This window comes from Periophthalmus magnuspinnatus, chromosome 19, assembly GCF_009829125.3.
Source record: "Periophthalmus magnuspinnatus isolate fPerMag1 chromosome 19, fPerMag1.2.pri, whole genome shotgun sequence".
Lineage (NCBI taxonomy): Eukaryota > Metazoa > Chordata > Actinopteri > Gobiiformes > Gobiidae > Periophthalmus > Periophthalmus magnuspinnatus.
This window is the reverse complement of record NC_047144.1, coordinates 11630097-11645643: the sequence shown is the minus strand read 5'-3', so window position 1 is coordinate 11645643 and position 15547 is coordinate 11630097. Positions and strand designations below refer to the sequence as shown.

General features: G+C 38.7%; 1 protein-coding gene across 1 annotated transcript; it reads right to left on the bottom strand.

The window, feature by feature from the left end:
- Positions 1–9045: 9045 nt before the first annotated feature.
- Positions 9046–14983, bottom strand: LOC117387705 (kelch domain-containing protein 1-like). Its single transcript, XM_055229837.1, has 14 exons — positions 14948–14983; positions 14739–14885; positions 13885–13955; positions 13642–13759; positions 13433–13545; positions 12811–12901; positions 12635–12733; positions 12484–12558; positions 11068–11126; positions 10870–10982; positions 10716–10788; positions 10500–10584; positions 9922–10021; positions 9046–9065 (listed from the first exon to the last, which is right to left on the bottom strand). The coding sequence occupies exons 1-14, from the start codon at positions 14981–14983 to the stop codon at positions 9046–9048; spliced, it is 1200 nt and encodes a 399-aa protein (XP_055085812.1).
- Positions 14984–15547: the final 564 nt, after the last annotated feature.

Sequence of the window (15547 nt, the reverse complement as noted above, 5' to 3'; positions counted from 1 at the left end):
ACAAGTCCAGGTATGTTTTTGATGTGGAAACAATGTGTGAACAGGCACCTCCGATCACACAGAGTCCAAGAGGAAGGACAGATCTCACATTGAATAAAACTACTAAACATCCAAATCTTTTGGATCCGTTCCTTGAAAGAACTGTTCAAAAGAGTGGCTCTTTTATTTATTTATTTATATGACAGAACTCATTTTTATCTCCAAACTAATCACAGAGGGAAACGGCCAAGACTCAAATGTGTTTAAAATGGTTCAAACTGAGAGTGGAAAAGTGTTTACTCATTCAAATTACGCATCATCTAAATAAAACGTTGCATTACAATATTAATAATTTTTAAACTAACTGATATTATGATCCCAAACCTGTTTTTTTTCTTGTGGTGGTTCAGCATTAATCAGTATAAAATGCATACAAATTAAAAAGAAAAATATTTGGTTGTTTTTAAAATTTTGATCCGGTTCCAGTAGTGGAAGAAGTAATCAATTTTGTTAAGTAAAAGTACAGGCAAACAATGGAATTGATCTTTTTTTTTGTGTGTATTTGTGTATTTTTGTTTGCTCAAATTATAAACCCCTCAGCCTATTCAGCAGGTTAATGAAAAATATTTTTACTTTTCAGTCCAGTTAAAAAATATAGTGGAGTAGGAAGTAAACATACTTGCTCTCAAATGTAAAGAGTAAAAGTAAAAAGTACCCAGTTTAAAATGCACTTAAGTAGAGATACCTAAAATTTCGACTTAAGTACTTTACTAATTTTACTTTGCTACATTCCACCCCTGTCCGCTTCCAACGCGCTAAGAAACTGTTCAAAAGAATGGACTTGTCAGATCCTTGTGTCCTTACACATGACTCTAATATTGACATGTCACCTCTAATTAAATGAATACACACGGTGGCACCAGGCAAACAGCAGATCAATAGAGCAATCATTAACGATCACCACCCCACTGCACTATTGAGTGAAGACCCCATGGGCTCCGCTCCATCATCTCCTCTTCTTTAGCTTCTGGCTTTGGCTCGATAACCTAATGAACTTTCAAGCATGCCATACATTATCACATGTTACTCTCACATTTGCAAGTAGCTTCATCTAAAACACATCGATAATCCCGTGAGCGTGTCTCTTGTCTGGTCAGTTCCTCATTAGTAAGCAGGCGCCAAGCTGCACAGCTACAGCTTTTAGTCCTGAACACTAAATCAATCCTATTTATTTTAACTCAAGCTGGTAGAGCAAACACGGTAGCAGCATCAATTAGCAAACTATAAGAGCAATGGAGGTGCACACTCGAGCCTATAGCACCTTGCAGCTTAATCAATTGCACTAATGCACTAAGTTAGAAAAACTACAAGGGAAAGAGCCCAAGTCTTGTTAAGGGTCTGGTCTAAATTGGCTCCTGTTGGGTAGAACTTGGCCTTAACCTCACACTGCACTAAAGTCAGGGTGGTCCAAGTGTTTCAACAAAGCAACCTTCGCAGGCAAGGTTATAAGCAAATATTGCCTACTTTACATGCACAAAAATACACACTCCAGTTGGTATACACACTAATGAAGGTAATTATCACTATTTATCAGCAAGACTTTAATAGAACTGCATGTTTGCCCCGGGAAGTTTGCTTATTGATTTCTTACAAACCCTTGTTAAAGTATAAAGTAAAGCATTATCTAACTTTTCTGGAAGACCGCCAAAGACTATATATAAATAGACATAGTTAATTAAGTGTTGCGTTCCAAATAGGAAGTGAGCAGGGTGCACTTCCGGCTCCATCGACTCTGGCTCCAGTTCAGTGTACATCAGAACACTGTCACCCTCTCTCAGTTGCTGCTGCTTTCAGGCTCGTCATTTTGGTCTAAAAAAATTTCATATTGACCTGCTCTACATGATTCTGTTTTTTTTATTTTTTTATTGTGTCCATGAATCAAGATATGAACATTAATAAAAGCCAAATCAGCTGCCTTCTTTCCCCGAGGTCGCTTCCACTAGAGTTAGCAACAGGTTTGATTGACAGCATTGCTACGCTAAGGGAAGGAGACTACCTTTAGCACTTTTGCTCCAGAATGGCTCTTTTGTTGCTATGATACTCGTGGTCAGAATTCCAAATACGGAACACAGCTCCAAATTCGCTCCAGTAACTCCTAGCCATGGAGACGTAATTGCTTTGGCTGGAATTTTGTACAGTGCAGGATTAAACTTTTCTTTCTCCATGGGTACAAGCTGTTGATGTTCCCAGGCCAAGTTACAGGTCAAACTGTAGAGAGGTTAGGCGACCCTGCTCACAGCAAGAATGCATGTTCAAGGTATTTTTAGCAATAAAAATACAAGTCAAGGAATAAATGCAAGATAGAACAGTTCAATGCCGTACAGAGGAACATTCCAAACAACAGCAGTAAAATCTCCTTGGAGAACAACCAGAAAAGTTCCAAATGCATCTTTAAAGCCAGCTGGTTAGATGCTGTTTTTTAATCTTCTAAAAACTTTTGCTGTTCTTGTTCTGATCTGGGTCAGGATTATCAAGATGGAGATTACTATGCATGCAGGGCCGGCTCTAGCCTTTAGGGGGCCCTAAACTGAATTTGCCCTCGGGGCCCTCACCACTTCACAACCTCTGATAAAAAAGATTGCAAAATCTAGAGGCTCACAACAGCAATAACCACGAGTATAACAGTTTAAAAACATGTATGGAAGGGTGGTCTGCCATTTTTTCTTGGTTTCTGGTGCATTTTAATGTGTTCTAGTTAACCAAAATGAGCTTATATATATCAATTCTTCATGTCATAAAATGCAGAACTGGACAGAGTAGACAAACGATGTACTTAAGCAAAGGTACACTTATTTCAAAATCATATCACTCAAGAAATACAAAGTAGTGACACAAGTTAAGAGTGGTATAAGAGAAACAGCCTGGACATAATATCACATTATTATCATCAGATCATTTGAACTGAACATTAAATAAGAGGATTTTAGGATCACATTATGTTTTATGTTTATTGTCAGGCTTTGGATGTGAGATTTTGCCTAAATGCGCATATTAATGAGTAGAGATGCACAGGTACTGATACCAGGATCAGGTGCCAGTACTCGTCAATGGACTGCCGATACTGCTGCCTCTTGTTTGACTCACAGCTCATCTCTCCACAGAGCAGCTCTGGATATAAAGCTGCACATTCACTGTTTTGCACATTAAGCACAGCTGTAACCATATGTGACTGTCACAGGAAATATACAAATATTTATGACTCTAACAAGTTTTTATACTTCACAGAGGACATCAGCCCAGTGCCCTGTTTACAGTAGTAGCATGCTAATGTTGCTAAGTAGCTGGTGATTATTTGCTTGTACATGCGCTGTAACTTATTGTAATTGACAAAAACACTTAGCAACTGAACAGGGCGGGTTAGAGCTTTTAAAAGACGTACAGCATGTCTGTATTGGTCAAAGTGTGGCCTTGGTAAAAGTAACACAACACTCACTGTTATGCTAACAGTGGCGCGTTAGCACTTAGCTCGTTAGCACTTAGCTCGTTAGCACTTAGCTCGTTAGCACTTAGCTCGTTAGCACTTAGCTCGTTAGCACTTAGCTCGTTAGCACTTAGCTCGTTAGCACTTAGCTCGTTAGCACTTAGCTCGTTAGCACTTAGCTCGTTAGCACTTAGCTCGTTAGCACTTAGCGCGGTGCACAGTCGGCAAAAAGGAAGTGGGAAATAAACCAGGTGTTTATCTAAATAACTTGCCATAAAAGGACAAGCAACAAACAAAAACATCCAGTGTAATAAACGGACTCACCTGTTGTCCTCTATCCCTCTGAGGTGTGTCCTCGCTGTCCTCTGTCGCTCTGAGGTGTGTCCTCTCTGTCGCTCTGAGGTGTGTCCTGTCTGCAGAATTATACAGGTCCAGCTTCACTGTTTTATCTGCAGATCCACTGATGTAAAATGGTGATATATTTTGAGTATTCTCTGAAAAGTCCCTCTTTCCTCAAAACAATCTTCCTCTGGGCTCTTCATACATTGTTACATTGTCCGGTACTGTAAATAAACTGAACTTCACTAACTTTTAGTCTTTTAGTTTGTAAAACACGCATTCAAATGTCCCTCTGCTCCCTCAGTCCCCCTAGAGCACACCTGAGGGGAGGGGTCCTTCACACCGGTGTAGCTGTCCACACCACTGCCCGATTCAAAAAATGTAGGCAGCACATATCTAGTTACTGGAAATAAAACACATCTAATCATTCAAGAGGGATATTTAGACTAGTATAAACACCAGAGTGTCATTTATTTTTCAGAAAAAACTTTTCAGTCATTATTTTCAATACAAATGTATGGGCTCTTGGGGGCCCTCTGGTGGCCTCGGGGCCCTAAGCAGCGGCTTAGTCTGTTTATAGGCAGTGTGCATGTTTTTGTGTTGCCTGGACACCACCCACCCAGACCAAAAACTGTATAAAGAAGTGGGAGCATCCTCGTCCTCTCTTATTAATCTTCATATCTTGATTTACAGACACAATAGTGAAATAAATATACCAGGATCACATAGAGCGGGTTAATACAAACTTTTTAAGAGCAAAATGATGAGTCTGACAGCAGCAGTTACAGAGAAAGGGCCCACAGTTTTCTAATGTAAAGTGAATTGGAGCCAGAGTTGATAGAGCTGGAAGCGGGCCCATGATCGCTACCTTTCTGGAAAGTTAGCCATGTCCATTTATATATACAGTCTATGTTCCAGACACAGGAACAACAAGAAAAATTGGCCTGGGAATCGAACCAGAGACCTCACCACTAGAGCTGTGAGGTGCTAGTAATGCTGTCTTTGTACCACCGCATAAGTTTTCACACCGGCTCCCTATAGCAGTTTGAAGAATGTCTTTCTATCAGTCGCAGTGTAACAATCAGTAAAAGATTGATAACTGTCTATGCCTGAGGAGTAAATGAAAAAAGGTGAGCGGAGGACAAAACACCTGATAAAAACCTGATCAAAGCTGCATAGTCAGATGTCCGGAGTAACGCGCGAACGCTGGTACATTTCCCAATACGAGACAGTGACAGCTGAAGAGGAGGCAGCCGGGATTAAAGTGCAGATGACGATGAGCTAGGGAGCAGTGACACTATCTCACCAGGGCAGATTACGAAGTACGCAGCACTGCCATAGATTTCTTGAAGCTAAAATCAAAGCGCAGAGGCCGACTTAAAAGACACATCGGGACAGTGGCAGAAAGGGAATGAGAAATACGACACTTCGTCTTTAGCAGGCTCCAGTCTATGTCACCCATACGGCACACAAGCACTCAAAAAAACATCCACCATCCACCAGCACAACTTCTTAAAACTTCTTACTGCTACGCTAACTCCAGTTGTGTAATATTTTATACAGCAAGGGATAAAAACCAGAAGCGGCCTTGATTGAGGAGGTTTTAAAAAATGCAAGCCCCATCAAAGCACTACCCCAAATCCATAAGATACAACTGGAAAACTTTCTCTGCCTCCTAGCCCCGATGGAAACCCGCACTCATTCTTTTTGCATTACATCCTCCCATGCTGAAGTCTCTATCTGTACATAAATGTTTTTGTTATACTGTGTTTACTGTACCTAATAGCTCAATAACATTATGTAAAGAACAGTTCAATTATTTTGTCATTGGCGCTGGTTATCTTGGCAGCGCATCCTTCTCGCCGCAAATTAATTTCCTGTGGAAGGCAATCCCAGCTAAACTAATACAAGCTGTACTCGACACAGCCATACCTCCCAGACTATAAAAATATATTAAAAAAGAACATTATATACATACTTAAAAATTCATTGGTGATTAATGTAATAGCTCTAGGTTGTTTAGTCTATGCATGCCCGTGTTGAAATTACGGTCATGATAATGTGCGCTTCTCGATATGGAGTATAAATTTTCATTAGGCTAAGTATATGCGCGAAATCACCGTACGCGCCACTCAATGCTAATGCTAATGCTAATGTAAACAGCACGATTACAGTAAGCAGCCACGCCACTTTGAACACAGCCGCTAAACAAACAAGCCAACGCTAATTAGTAATAACACGATTAATTGATTGGCAGACAGCGACATCTTGATTATGATTGTCCCAAATGTGAGCGTGTTTCGTACCAGGCCAATTACCAGCGTATTCATAACGCTCTCAAGTGTTCCATGTGCATGTTTGTAAAGTAGTTCTCCGGTTCACGCCAAGTACTACTTAAGAACAAAAGCACATTGTCTAAAAGGTGCACCGTGTAACTTTTCTGGTGGGAGTTCTGCCACTTGCTTGTCTCATAATAAGTTTAGATGTTTGCTCTGAGAAAAATGCACAGATTTTTTCTAGTTTGTTTTGTTTTTTTGAAGGCAAACAGTTCAAATGCTTCTCAAACACTGCATAGTTTCTTATAAAGTCTTCACATAACTTAACGGACAAAGCGGGGAGTTGTACGCTTTAAAACTTGTCGCATAATTTCAGTTTTGCAGACAGCCGACTTGTGCATTCGTAAGTTCATAATTATGTTCTACAAGTTGAAATGGTTTTGTGTTATTGCTTTGCCTGGAATGTTTCACGGTATTTCATTAAACTTAGGCTACCTGGCTAACATTTTATAATAACTGGACAATTTACAGCCTTAGTAAAGCGTGAACAAAGACTTAATTCATAATCAACAAATAGTTTATTAAGAAGGGGTTTGTCATAGTTTTAATTAGGACCAGCACCCAACTGGTCTATAGTTCAGCTGTTTCTTCTCGAGGCTCGTAGGGAAGTAAATGTGGTAAGTATCAGGGTAGGGGGTCCAGAGGTGCAGGTAGGTATTGGCCCAGTCTATAAGCATACTGAACAGCTGTTTAGGGCCCCGAGGCCAGCAGAGGGCCCCCAAAAACCCATACATTTATATTGAAAATAAAATAATATATCAAGTTTTATTGGAAACAGGGCTTGTGTGTTTACAGCAGCCTAAATATCCCTCTCAAACGATTACATTTGTTTTATATCTATAGTAGCAAAATGTCTGTTGCTGCTACATTTGTTTTTTGAGCTGGGCAGAGGTGAGGGTAACTGTGTTTACACCGGTGCAAGGACACTTTATAATGTAAATATAAGCCACTGTCGCCAACTGGAACACATTAAAATCCACCAGAAACTTTAGACTTTTTAGAATTTCAAAAATCCTGACGCCTCTTATATGTTTGTGTTCTCTTCTTGTGACTATGATAGTTGTGACATTCTGGATGTTTTCAGTCTGATGTGGGTCATATAAACACAAATACAGTTGATAAAGTTGATGAGAGCAGAGTCATCATGTGTCAAATGTGAATCACCAACACCTGAGCCAGGAGGTATCCGCTACCGGGGCCCCAGAGACAAATTCAGCTTAGGGCCCCCTGTAAGCTAGAGAGAAAGCCCTGATTGCATGTACAAAATCACAGAAAAAAGTTAACTTGTCTTGTGGAGCCAAACGCATCTACTAACATGAATAGTATCAACGACAAACTGCAGAGGAGTGGATGAAAAATAAGGCCTCGTATACTGCAGGTAAGAAGGGAAATTTTCGTATATATATTTCTTTAAAAGGATAAGTTCTTTGCAAGTGGGCTCTCCTTTCCACAGATCAAACTTGCATTTAGCTGTATCCACCTGCTTGTCTTCATAGCGGAAGTTAAGCTACGTCTAACACAGTATTACGGAACATTCTATGCAAATAAAAAGCAACAAACAGACCAGCACGTGGCAGACCGTCCAGAAGAAAAGCGACATAGCACATCTTTAAAATAATGACATTCTGACATCCCCAAAAGCACTAAACCACACGCAAATAGTGTAGTCCTATCGCACTTGTAAAAGGGCCGTACATAGATGAGTGTGTTTTCTAGACTCAGCTAAACTCCGCACACGAAGGTCGGTCAGATGGTTTTTTTACGAGGCACAGTCACACTCCTCACACTGCAGCTGTAAGGGACTGTGGCATTACTTATTTATTGGGACAGTTTGTATCATATTCATGTGGCTGTAATGGCGCGGGCATGTTCTCTGCTTGTCACGCTTTCACTTCTCCTAAAGAGCCTGCTGCTTCTGCCCGTATAAACTACACACATGAGCAGTGAATCCACAAGGTCAAGCTTAAAAACATGTTCATAAGAAGGGACGGGGACAGAGAAGAGTTCAGGGGTACGCCGCCAAAATCCTTCCATGTACCTGTCATCGCTATGGCTTTAAAGGCAATGTATTTGAGGAAAATATCCTTCCCCCAGTACTGATGTATCATATTAGCCGCTCTTGAAGTCACAATAAGGTCACTGTGTACTGTCTGCGTCTAATTATAAAGCGTTTATTGTCCGTACATGCTAGTCGTGGTTAGCTGTATCATTACGGCAAAACTCCGCACTGGTCTGAGTTGTGAAAAGTGATTAATTAGGATGCTCAGAATGCATAAGGTAAGTGAAGACTAACTTTGGACCACTGCAAACCATTTGAAATACTGTAAACAAGTTCTATTTTTCATGTTTTTGAGATGTTATAAATCAGGGACAGTGGCTTTTAAGCAGTTCAGATGAAAAATGTGACAAGAGAGATGGTAATAGTAATAAAGTTCAATGTCTACAATGGAATAAAGGTTGCATAAGGAGTATTGAGAAGCCCTAATGGTAGATATTTATTAATCTAAACTTTGTGCACATTTTTATATAGTGAAAAGCAAAATTGTGCCTAAAGCAAGAACTAAATTAGACTTGCTACAGAGATTAATAATAATAATGCAATGTTTACTTACATATACAACAATACAACACCTTCATTTATGCATTCATTAGTATTAGTAAAACCATGTTAACAATAGAGAAAATGGCCATTAAGTTATACACAAAGTTTTGCAAAACATTTATAACAATGAACAGAACTTCATCCACAAAACTGACAGTTGGTTATACAATTTAGCTTTTAACATTATTCATTTGAAAGAAGAAGTTTTAATGTTTGCTCTGAGAAAAATGCACATATTTTTTCTAGTTTGTTTTGTATTTTTGAAGGCAAACAGTTCAGATGCTTCTCAAACACTGCATAGTTTCTTTTTATACAGTCTTCACATAACCTAAAGGAGAAAAAGGACAGACGTACACTCAAAAATCTGTTGCATAGTTTCAATTTTGTAGACCGCAGACTTGTGTTCTACAAGATTTTTTAATTTGTAAAGTGACCCCAGGAGTATTGAAAGGCTTCATTAATTATCTACTGATATAAACAACATTAAACCTGATGTTGTATCACTTGAAATTATTACTGCAATCAATTTCATTTGACAGTGGGGGTGAATGTCAGGTTCATGATTATTTTGAGAGTTCTGACCTGAAAAGTTTGGCAACTCCCACAGCAGACCTATAGTACTCAGTTTTGTTAAGTAAAAATACAGATGTAGAGGTAAAAAGTTACTCAAGTAAAAGTAAAAATATCACATGAAAAAATCTACTTAAGTAAAAGTATTTAAGTACCTTTTTTAAAAATGTACTTTAAGAGTAAAAAGTATTTCACCCAAGTGTTGTTAAGAGTTAAATGTAGTGATATTGATTTAAAAATTATATATATTTTGGTCAACGTTTGCAATTTTTCTAATGAATTTTGAAGTTAAAATCTTTAGTCAGGATGTTACCACGAACAGGGTAAAAATAACCCTTCAAAAAGTACATATGCTTCCTCTCAAATGTAGTGAAGTAAAAGTAAAAAGTATCCACATTAAAATGTACTTAAGCAAAGTACACATACTTAAAAATTCCATATAAGAACAGTACATTACTACTTCGTTCCTTCCCACCGTTGCCTGTTCTGCATGTTAGAGTAGCACCAAGTGAAGAGTTGAAATGACTCATTGGCTGAAAGCTCAATCATGTGTAAATCCATCTTTAATAAAGTGGTGGTACAGGCTGTGTCATGTGACCTGAACCAGGAAGTACCAGAGTGCATTGCATCATACCTGGAGAGAGGGTGCGGCTGGGTCTGAAAGACGACCACATCACTGCAGTGCTGATGCCATGGAGAGCTGAAAATGTCCATCTGGTGACACAATTGTATAGCAAAAAATTATTATTAGTGAATAATAAATAAAATAATGAAATACATTTTTTAAAATTCCGGTCTGATTCCATTTTAAAATGGAACACCTAAGCCCCACCCACAATCATATTTCAAATAGAGCTGCTGAACTGGACAGTGCCTGTGACTGGTCTAACAAGTCAACATTTCAAACTCCGCCCCTGCAGCTAGGTGTTTGTAATCAGAAACACCCAGCTTTAATCTGGGCAGTCCTGCATGATGTCATGTAGTACTTGAAATTGCGGTGCCCACTGAATGCAGCACACATTCATTTTTATACGTTTTATCTAGTTGCACTAAATTGCCAAAAAGGGACTAGGAAGAGTAGACAACGATATTAAAACACTATATACACAGTTTAGTAGTGAAAAATATTTGCTTTTCTAAATGGCTGCCTTTGAAGACTGTTTTTTAGTGTACAGAGGAAACTTAAACTTACTGGGTCCGTCTTGAGAATCGAGCTTCTACATCCTCCAAACACAATAATGTCACTGTCATTCCCGAGACACGAGGTATGGCTCACCCTGAGGATAAAACAGGTGCAATGTTTAAAAAGAAATCCTAAATACTGCACCTTTACCTTCTCTTTCTCTGTTTTCCCCATGGATGAACAAACAACAAATGGTTTTGTTGACACTTCCTGATATAACAGTACCTGGGTTTGTCTTTATGTTGGTGATCCATTTGGGTCCATTCTTTTGTGTGTAAATTATACTGCCAGGCATCATCTGCAACAGAGGCAAGGTCCTTATACCAACTCTTAAATCAATGTGTCTAAACAAGAAGAATAAAATGAGGCTGAAACTAACTAAGAACGGATGTGTATGTCCCAGAACCTCCATAAACAAACAACGTCCCGTCCAGTGTAGCGATCATAGAGTGCATAGTGCGACCCATTGGCACTGAACACCCTGAATTCACCCTGAACATAAAGATTAGAGAGAAATAAAGATTACCGTCAACTCATTTGTAACTGATATTTTGTTGTGTGAAAAGGAAAAACGCACAAACAAGTCCATGTCCATGTCAGCAGGTCTAAGCAATAAAGCTGTAACTGAGCAGTTTGCTAGAAAAAAAAAAAAAAATAAAATTAGGAAAATCCATTGTTGAAGAATTGGCTCCGTGAACAATAGTAGCCGACTGGTTCCAATCAGAGGGACAGCCAGCGCGACCATTTCCGCTGTATGTATGTCTATGAGTTTTTTGCCGAGTTGTGCTAAAATCTATAAATCGTGACAGATCAGGCGGTGGACAGGGAGCTGCAGGTGGATGTCACTAACAACATAATAAACGCTTCACAAATGCAAGGAAAATGTCACCAGAGGACTCTACTGTGTTTACAAAGGTACGTTTTGCGCGGGGCTAATGCTAATGCTAATTTCGAAGTCTAATAAATATTTTAAAAATGCCACTGACTGAAATAATCTACACTTGAAAAGAATCCGTCCTTAGAACATTTAATTTTGTTTTTATGTTACATTTAACGCTTTAATAGAAGTTAGCATTAGCACTGACGCACAAAGATGTCGTTTTTTTTTATTGATTTTAGCACGACGTGATGAAACCTCATAGATATTAGTAAAAAATATAATAATAAAATCTGACAACTGGACAAAAAGTTGTAGGAGTTAAGATGTTTTGCTGCTCAGGACTTGGATGAGCAGCGAAACATCTTCACTCTTGCAGGTTTTTGTCCAGTTGACAGATTTTATATTTTTCTTTTGCTATGGATCATTCCTGGATGACTGATTGATCACACAGACATTACCCCAAAAATGGTCGCGCTGGTTGTTCCTCTGATGGGAACTAGCACAGAGCCAGTTGTAGCATCTTCAGATCCTTCCTCTAGAGCCCACACAAAATGTCTGCCTAAGTATGTACAGTATGTACAGTATGCAACAGAGGTTACTGCTTTACCCGGAATGTCTCACAGTGTGTCATTAAACTTGTGCGTCCTCCCTTCAGTTGCAGGCATTTGTATTGGCAAGGAAAGGCAAGTCTATTTGTATAACACAGTTTGGACACAAAGTAATTCAAAGTGCTCTACTGAATAAGAAAGACATTAACATCATAATACTAAAAATACCTTGAAAAACATGGATTGCTGCTGTGAGTGAGCTTGCTTCTTAATGTAGCATATTTGCAGCCTTTTGCTTGTCTCCATGTAAATAGAAAATTTTAACATACTGTGGAACATTCCAGGCAAAACAATACCATCACCAGGGTCTGACAAAAAAAAAAACCAACAAAAAAAAAAAAAAACATAGTTCGAAATGGGTTTTAACAATAGTAAGAGGGTTTTGTTTAGTGCGATTTTGTCATTTTACCATAACAGTGCAGCCCTTGTGGTCACCATGTGTAACTGATAAACATTAAGGTAAAACATATGAGTGTGTATACAGATTAGGTTAGGCAAAACTCACCACACCACCAGAGATATAGCCTTTGTTTTCTAAAATGGCAGCAGCGTGGCAGCTCCTGGGGACAGGAGCCAAGCCCTGGACAAGTACAAGACAAATAATAGTAAATGATCACATATTTTAAATATAACACATTTGGTAAAGTGTTACTTACTTTTGTTTGTGGCAAGATCCATGTTGGGGTTAGAGTGTCAAAAATATAAACTTCATTGTTCCAGCCCCAGCACCTGTACAGTGTACCCTCGATTGTCGTCTGTAAACAAGACCAGATAGTTACTACAGTGCATCAAATTCCAGCTCATTCATAACAAACAGATTTACCCGAGTTACCCAGGACATATCCTCGACAGTGAAGTTTGATGAATCTCCATTTTGTACTTCCCTCATTGTCTTGCATCCATAGCCACCAAAGTATATTATTCTAACAAATACAAGCATTTTTCACTTTTCAATTCTGACAGTATTTTATCCAATGGCTACAGAGAATATTTGGTGGTGACACTGGCGCTATATTTCCACCCTTATGGTTGGTCCTAGCTCACTTTGCCCCCTGTACAGTTCAGTTCTGACCAATCGCTGACTGGTGGGGTTTTCATCATGGCTTATCTCCATGGAGATGTTACTGTTGGAATCCACATGTCCAACAGTAACATCTGACCGCAAATATGGCTTCTTCTGCACAGATCTGACCTGTAACTTGATCTGGTGCCACCAGATCAAGTTACAGGTCTTTATAGAATTATACAAGTTTGCTGCCAAGCAGAAACAGTCCAGGCAAAGTAATAACATTTCCATGGAAACAACATGGTGGACCCTTCACCAGAAGAAGTTACATAGTGCACACTTAACTAACATGAGAAGGTGTCTGACCATCTCAAAATCAAGCCTTTTTTTGCTTTTGGCACAAACTTGTTTTTTATCTTCATTGTTCAGTGGTCATTGTCCCACAGACCTGTCCTGATGCACCCAGCTCGAGTGATTCTTTCGAGGAGAGGGGGTCTTTCCAGACGTGTTTGTGATTCTTATCCACACATAACACTCGCTCCTAAGGTCCACAGTAAACATCTGCAGAGGTGACAGAGGGCTGCACATTTACACAAAGAGCTTTGCCTTCTATTAATTTGAACCGTGCCTTTACTTGGGATCAAATACGACACTCACATGGTTTGTGTAACCACTGCTGTCACATCCTGCAAAAATATACAGTGTCCCATTCAGAAAGGATCCACAGAACCCAGTCAGATCAGAAGGAACGTCCCCAGTCAGCTCCCTCTGCTGCCTAACACAAAATATAGTAATATTCATTCTCCCAATATAAAGTTCTTATTCATAATATAAACACACATAAGAATCAATAATATCTTGGGCAAAAAATTGAAATAGGGCTAAGATATTGAACTTTACCATGTCCCACTGTACAAATCTAACAGCCATATCTCATCACCAGGCAACACCACGTCTTCTCCATCTTCTCCCTGTAAGAAATAACACCATTTCAGCAGGTCTCAAACCATACGAAAAAATACTTTTACTTTTGAGTCCAATTTATAAATGTAGCAGAGCAGAAACGATAGATATTTGCTCTCAAATGGGGTGAAATAAAATCACAAAGTGTCGACTGTAAATGTATTTAAGGAAAGTACATATACCCAAAAGTTGTACTTTTGAATTTCAAAGATACTTTGCAGTTTTGCATTATTACTAATTGTATATTAAGGCTGGACATTTTGGGAAAGGTATCTACCGGTAATTGCAATTTTCTGACAATATTTGCAATTTGTGTTTTAATAATAGAATTTTGCTCATGTCCATGAGAATTTACAAGAAGCCTGAAATATGAACTGAAAAACTAATATAAAAATCATATATATTTCAGAACATTACAGGGTTAGTGGCTTCTATGTAGAATAAGAAATTTGTTGTTTATAAAGGAAATTATGGTACTTAAAAACTGTAGTGTTATCGATTTCCTAAATGTATCTATTCCAATGGCGATTTCAATTCAATACCGATTAATCCTGCAGCTGTACTCTATATACTGTATATCTAGATTTAATTATTTTGAAGTATTCCAAGCAAGAATGTACATACTCAGTAAACCTGTTTTTCTCATATTTGGCTCAGAGGACCTGGTGCAGTGGTACGTACATGTCCTATAATTATTGTTTAGGAATTCCCTTGAAGGCAAAACAGTCAAGATAACTCACCCGAAACTATACATAATCCTTGTATAGGCTTATATTTCCAAATTACTTTACCTGGTAGCCTCCCCAAACATATAGAACATTTTCATCTATGAAGGTGATGTGGCCGCTCCTCTCTAGACTTCTGGGGCTCATTGGGTTATTGTGTATTTCATCCATCCCCGTAACTGTCCACTTTGATGTTCTTGACTCCAAAGTGATCTAAAAATATAAAAAACGTTAGCAGAAATGCGAGTGTACACATGAATAGTGGTACTCCTGACCAGTCGCATTGGGAACTGCGTGAACACTGAGCACATAGTCCTTGTTGCTTGCAGAAACGTGTTTTACTGGCTTTTTTTGAAAAACCTTCACTCCTCCCATTTGCACACATACTTTAAAGCTGCAATATGTTATTTTTGACATGCCTCACAAATGCTTAAAACGCATATACGCCGACAGACACATGATATAAACTTAATTCAAATTTGGGTTGTTAAGAGTGTCAAAATCAGATACTAAAACTAGAACCAAAACTAGATACTCATTTAAGCATATGTCAATATTGAAAAATGTGTATCAAAACAAGTATTCGACCACATGGACTAGTATGCGCTCATGGACAACCTACCGTATATATGTAAGTTTTCTAGTAGTGGGTCGACTATAATCTGCTTGTCTTAACAATAACAATACTTGTAATGAAATGAATAGTAGATATATGAAACACTCCAGGGAAAGACATAACATCTCCACAGGACCAGAACGTGTCAGACTCTTCATCATAAAGTAGTAAAAGATTTGTGGTGTATTTCAAATTAAATCGTGAGAATCAGACTGCTATTGTTGTTACTGAATTCATGCAGTTGCTTTTACTCCAATAC

Coding starts and splice junctions, on each gene's coding strand:
- LOC117387705 (XM_055229837.1), bottom strand. CDS start 14,983: ATGTGCTCAGTGTTCACGCAGTTCCCAATGCGACTG. Junction 13,546..13,641: donor GCAGTGGTTACACAAACCAT/GTGAGTGTCGTA, acceptor TCACCTCTGCAG/ATGTTTACTGTGGACCTTAG. Junction 10,983..11,067: donor ACATGGACATGGACTTGTTT/GTGCGTTTTTCC, acceptor CTTTATGTTCAG/GGTGAATTCAGGGTGTTCAG.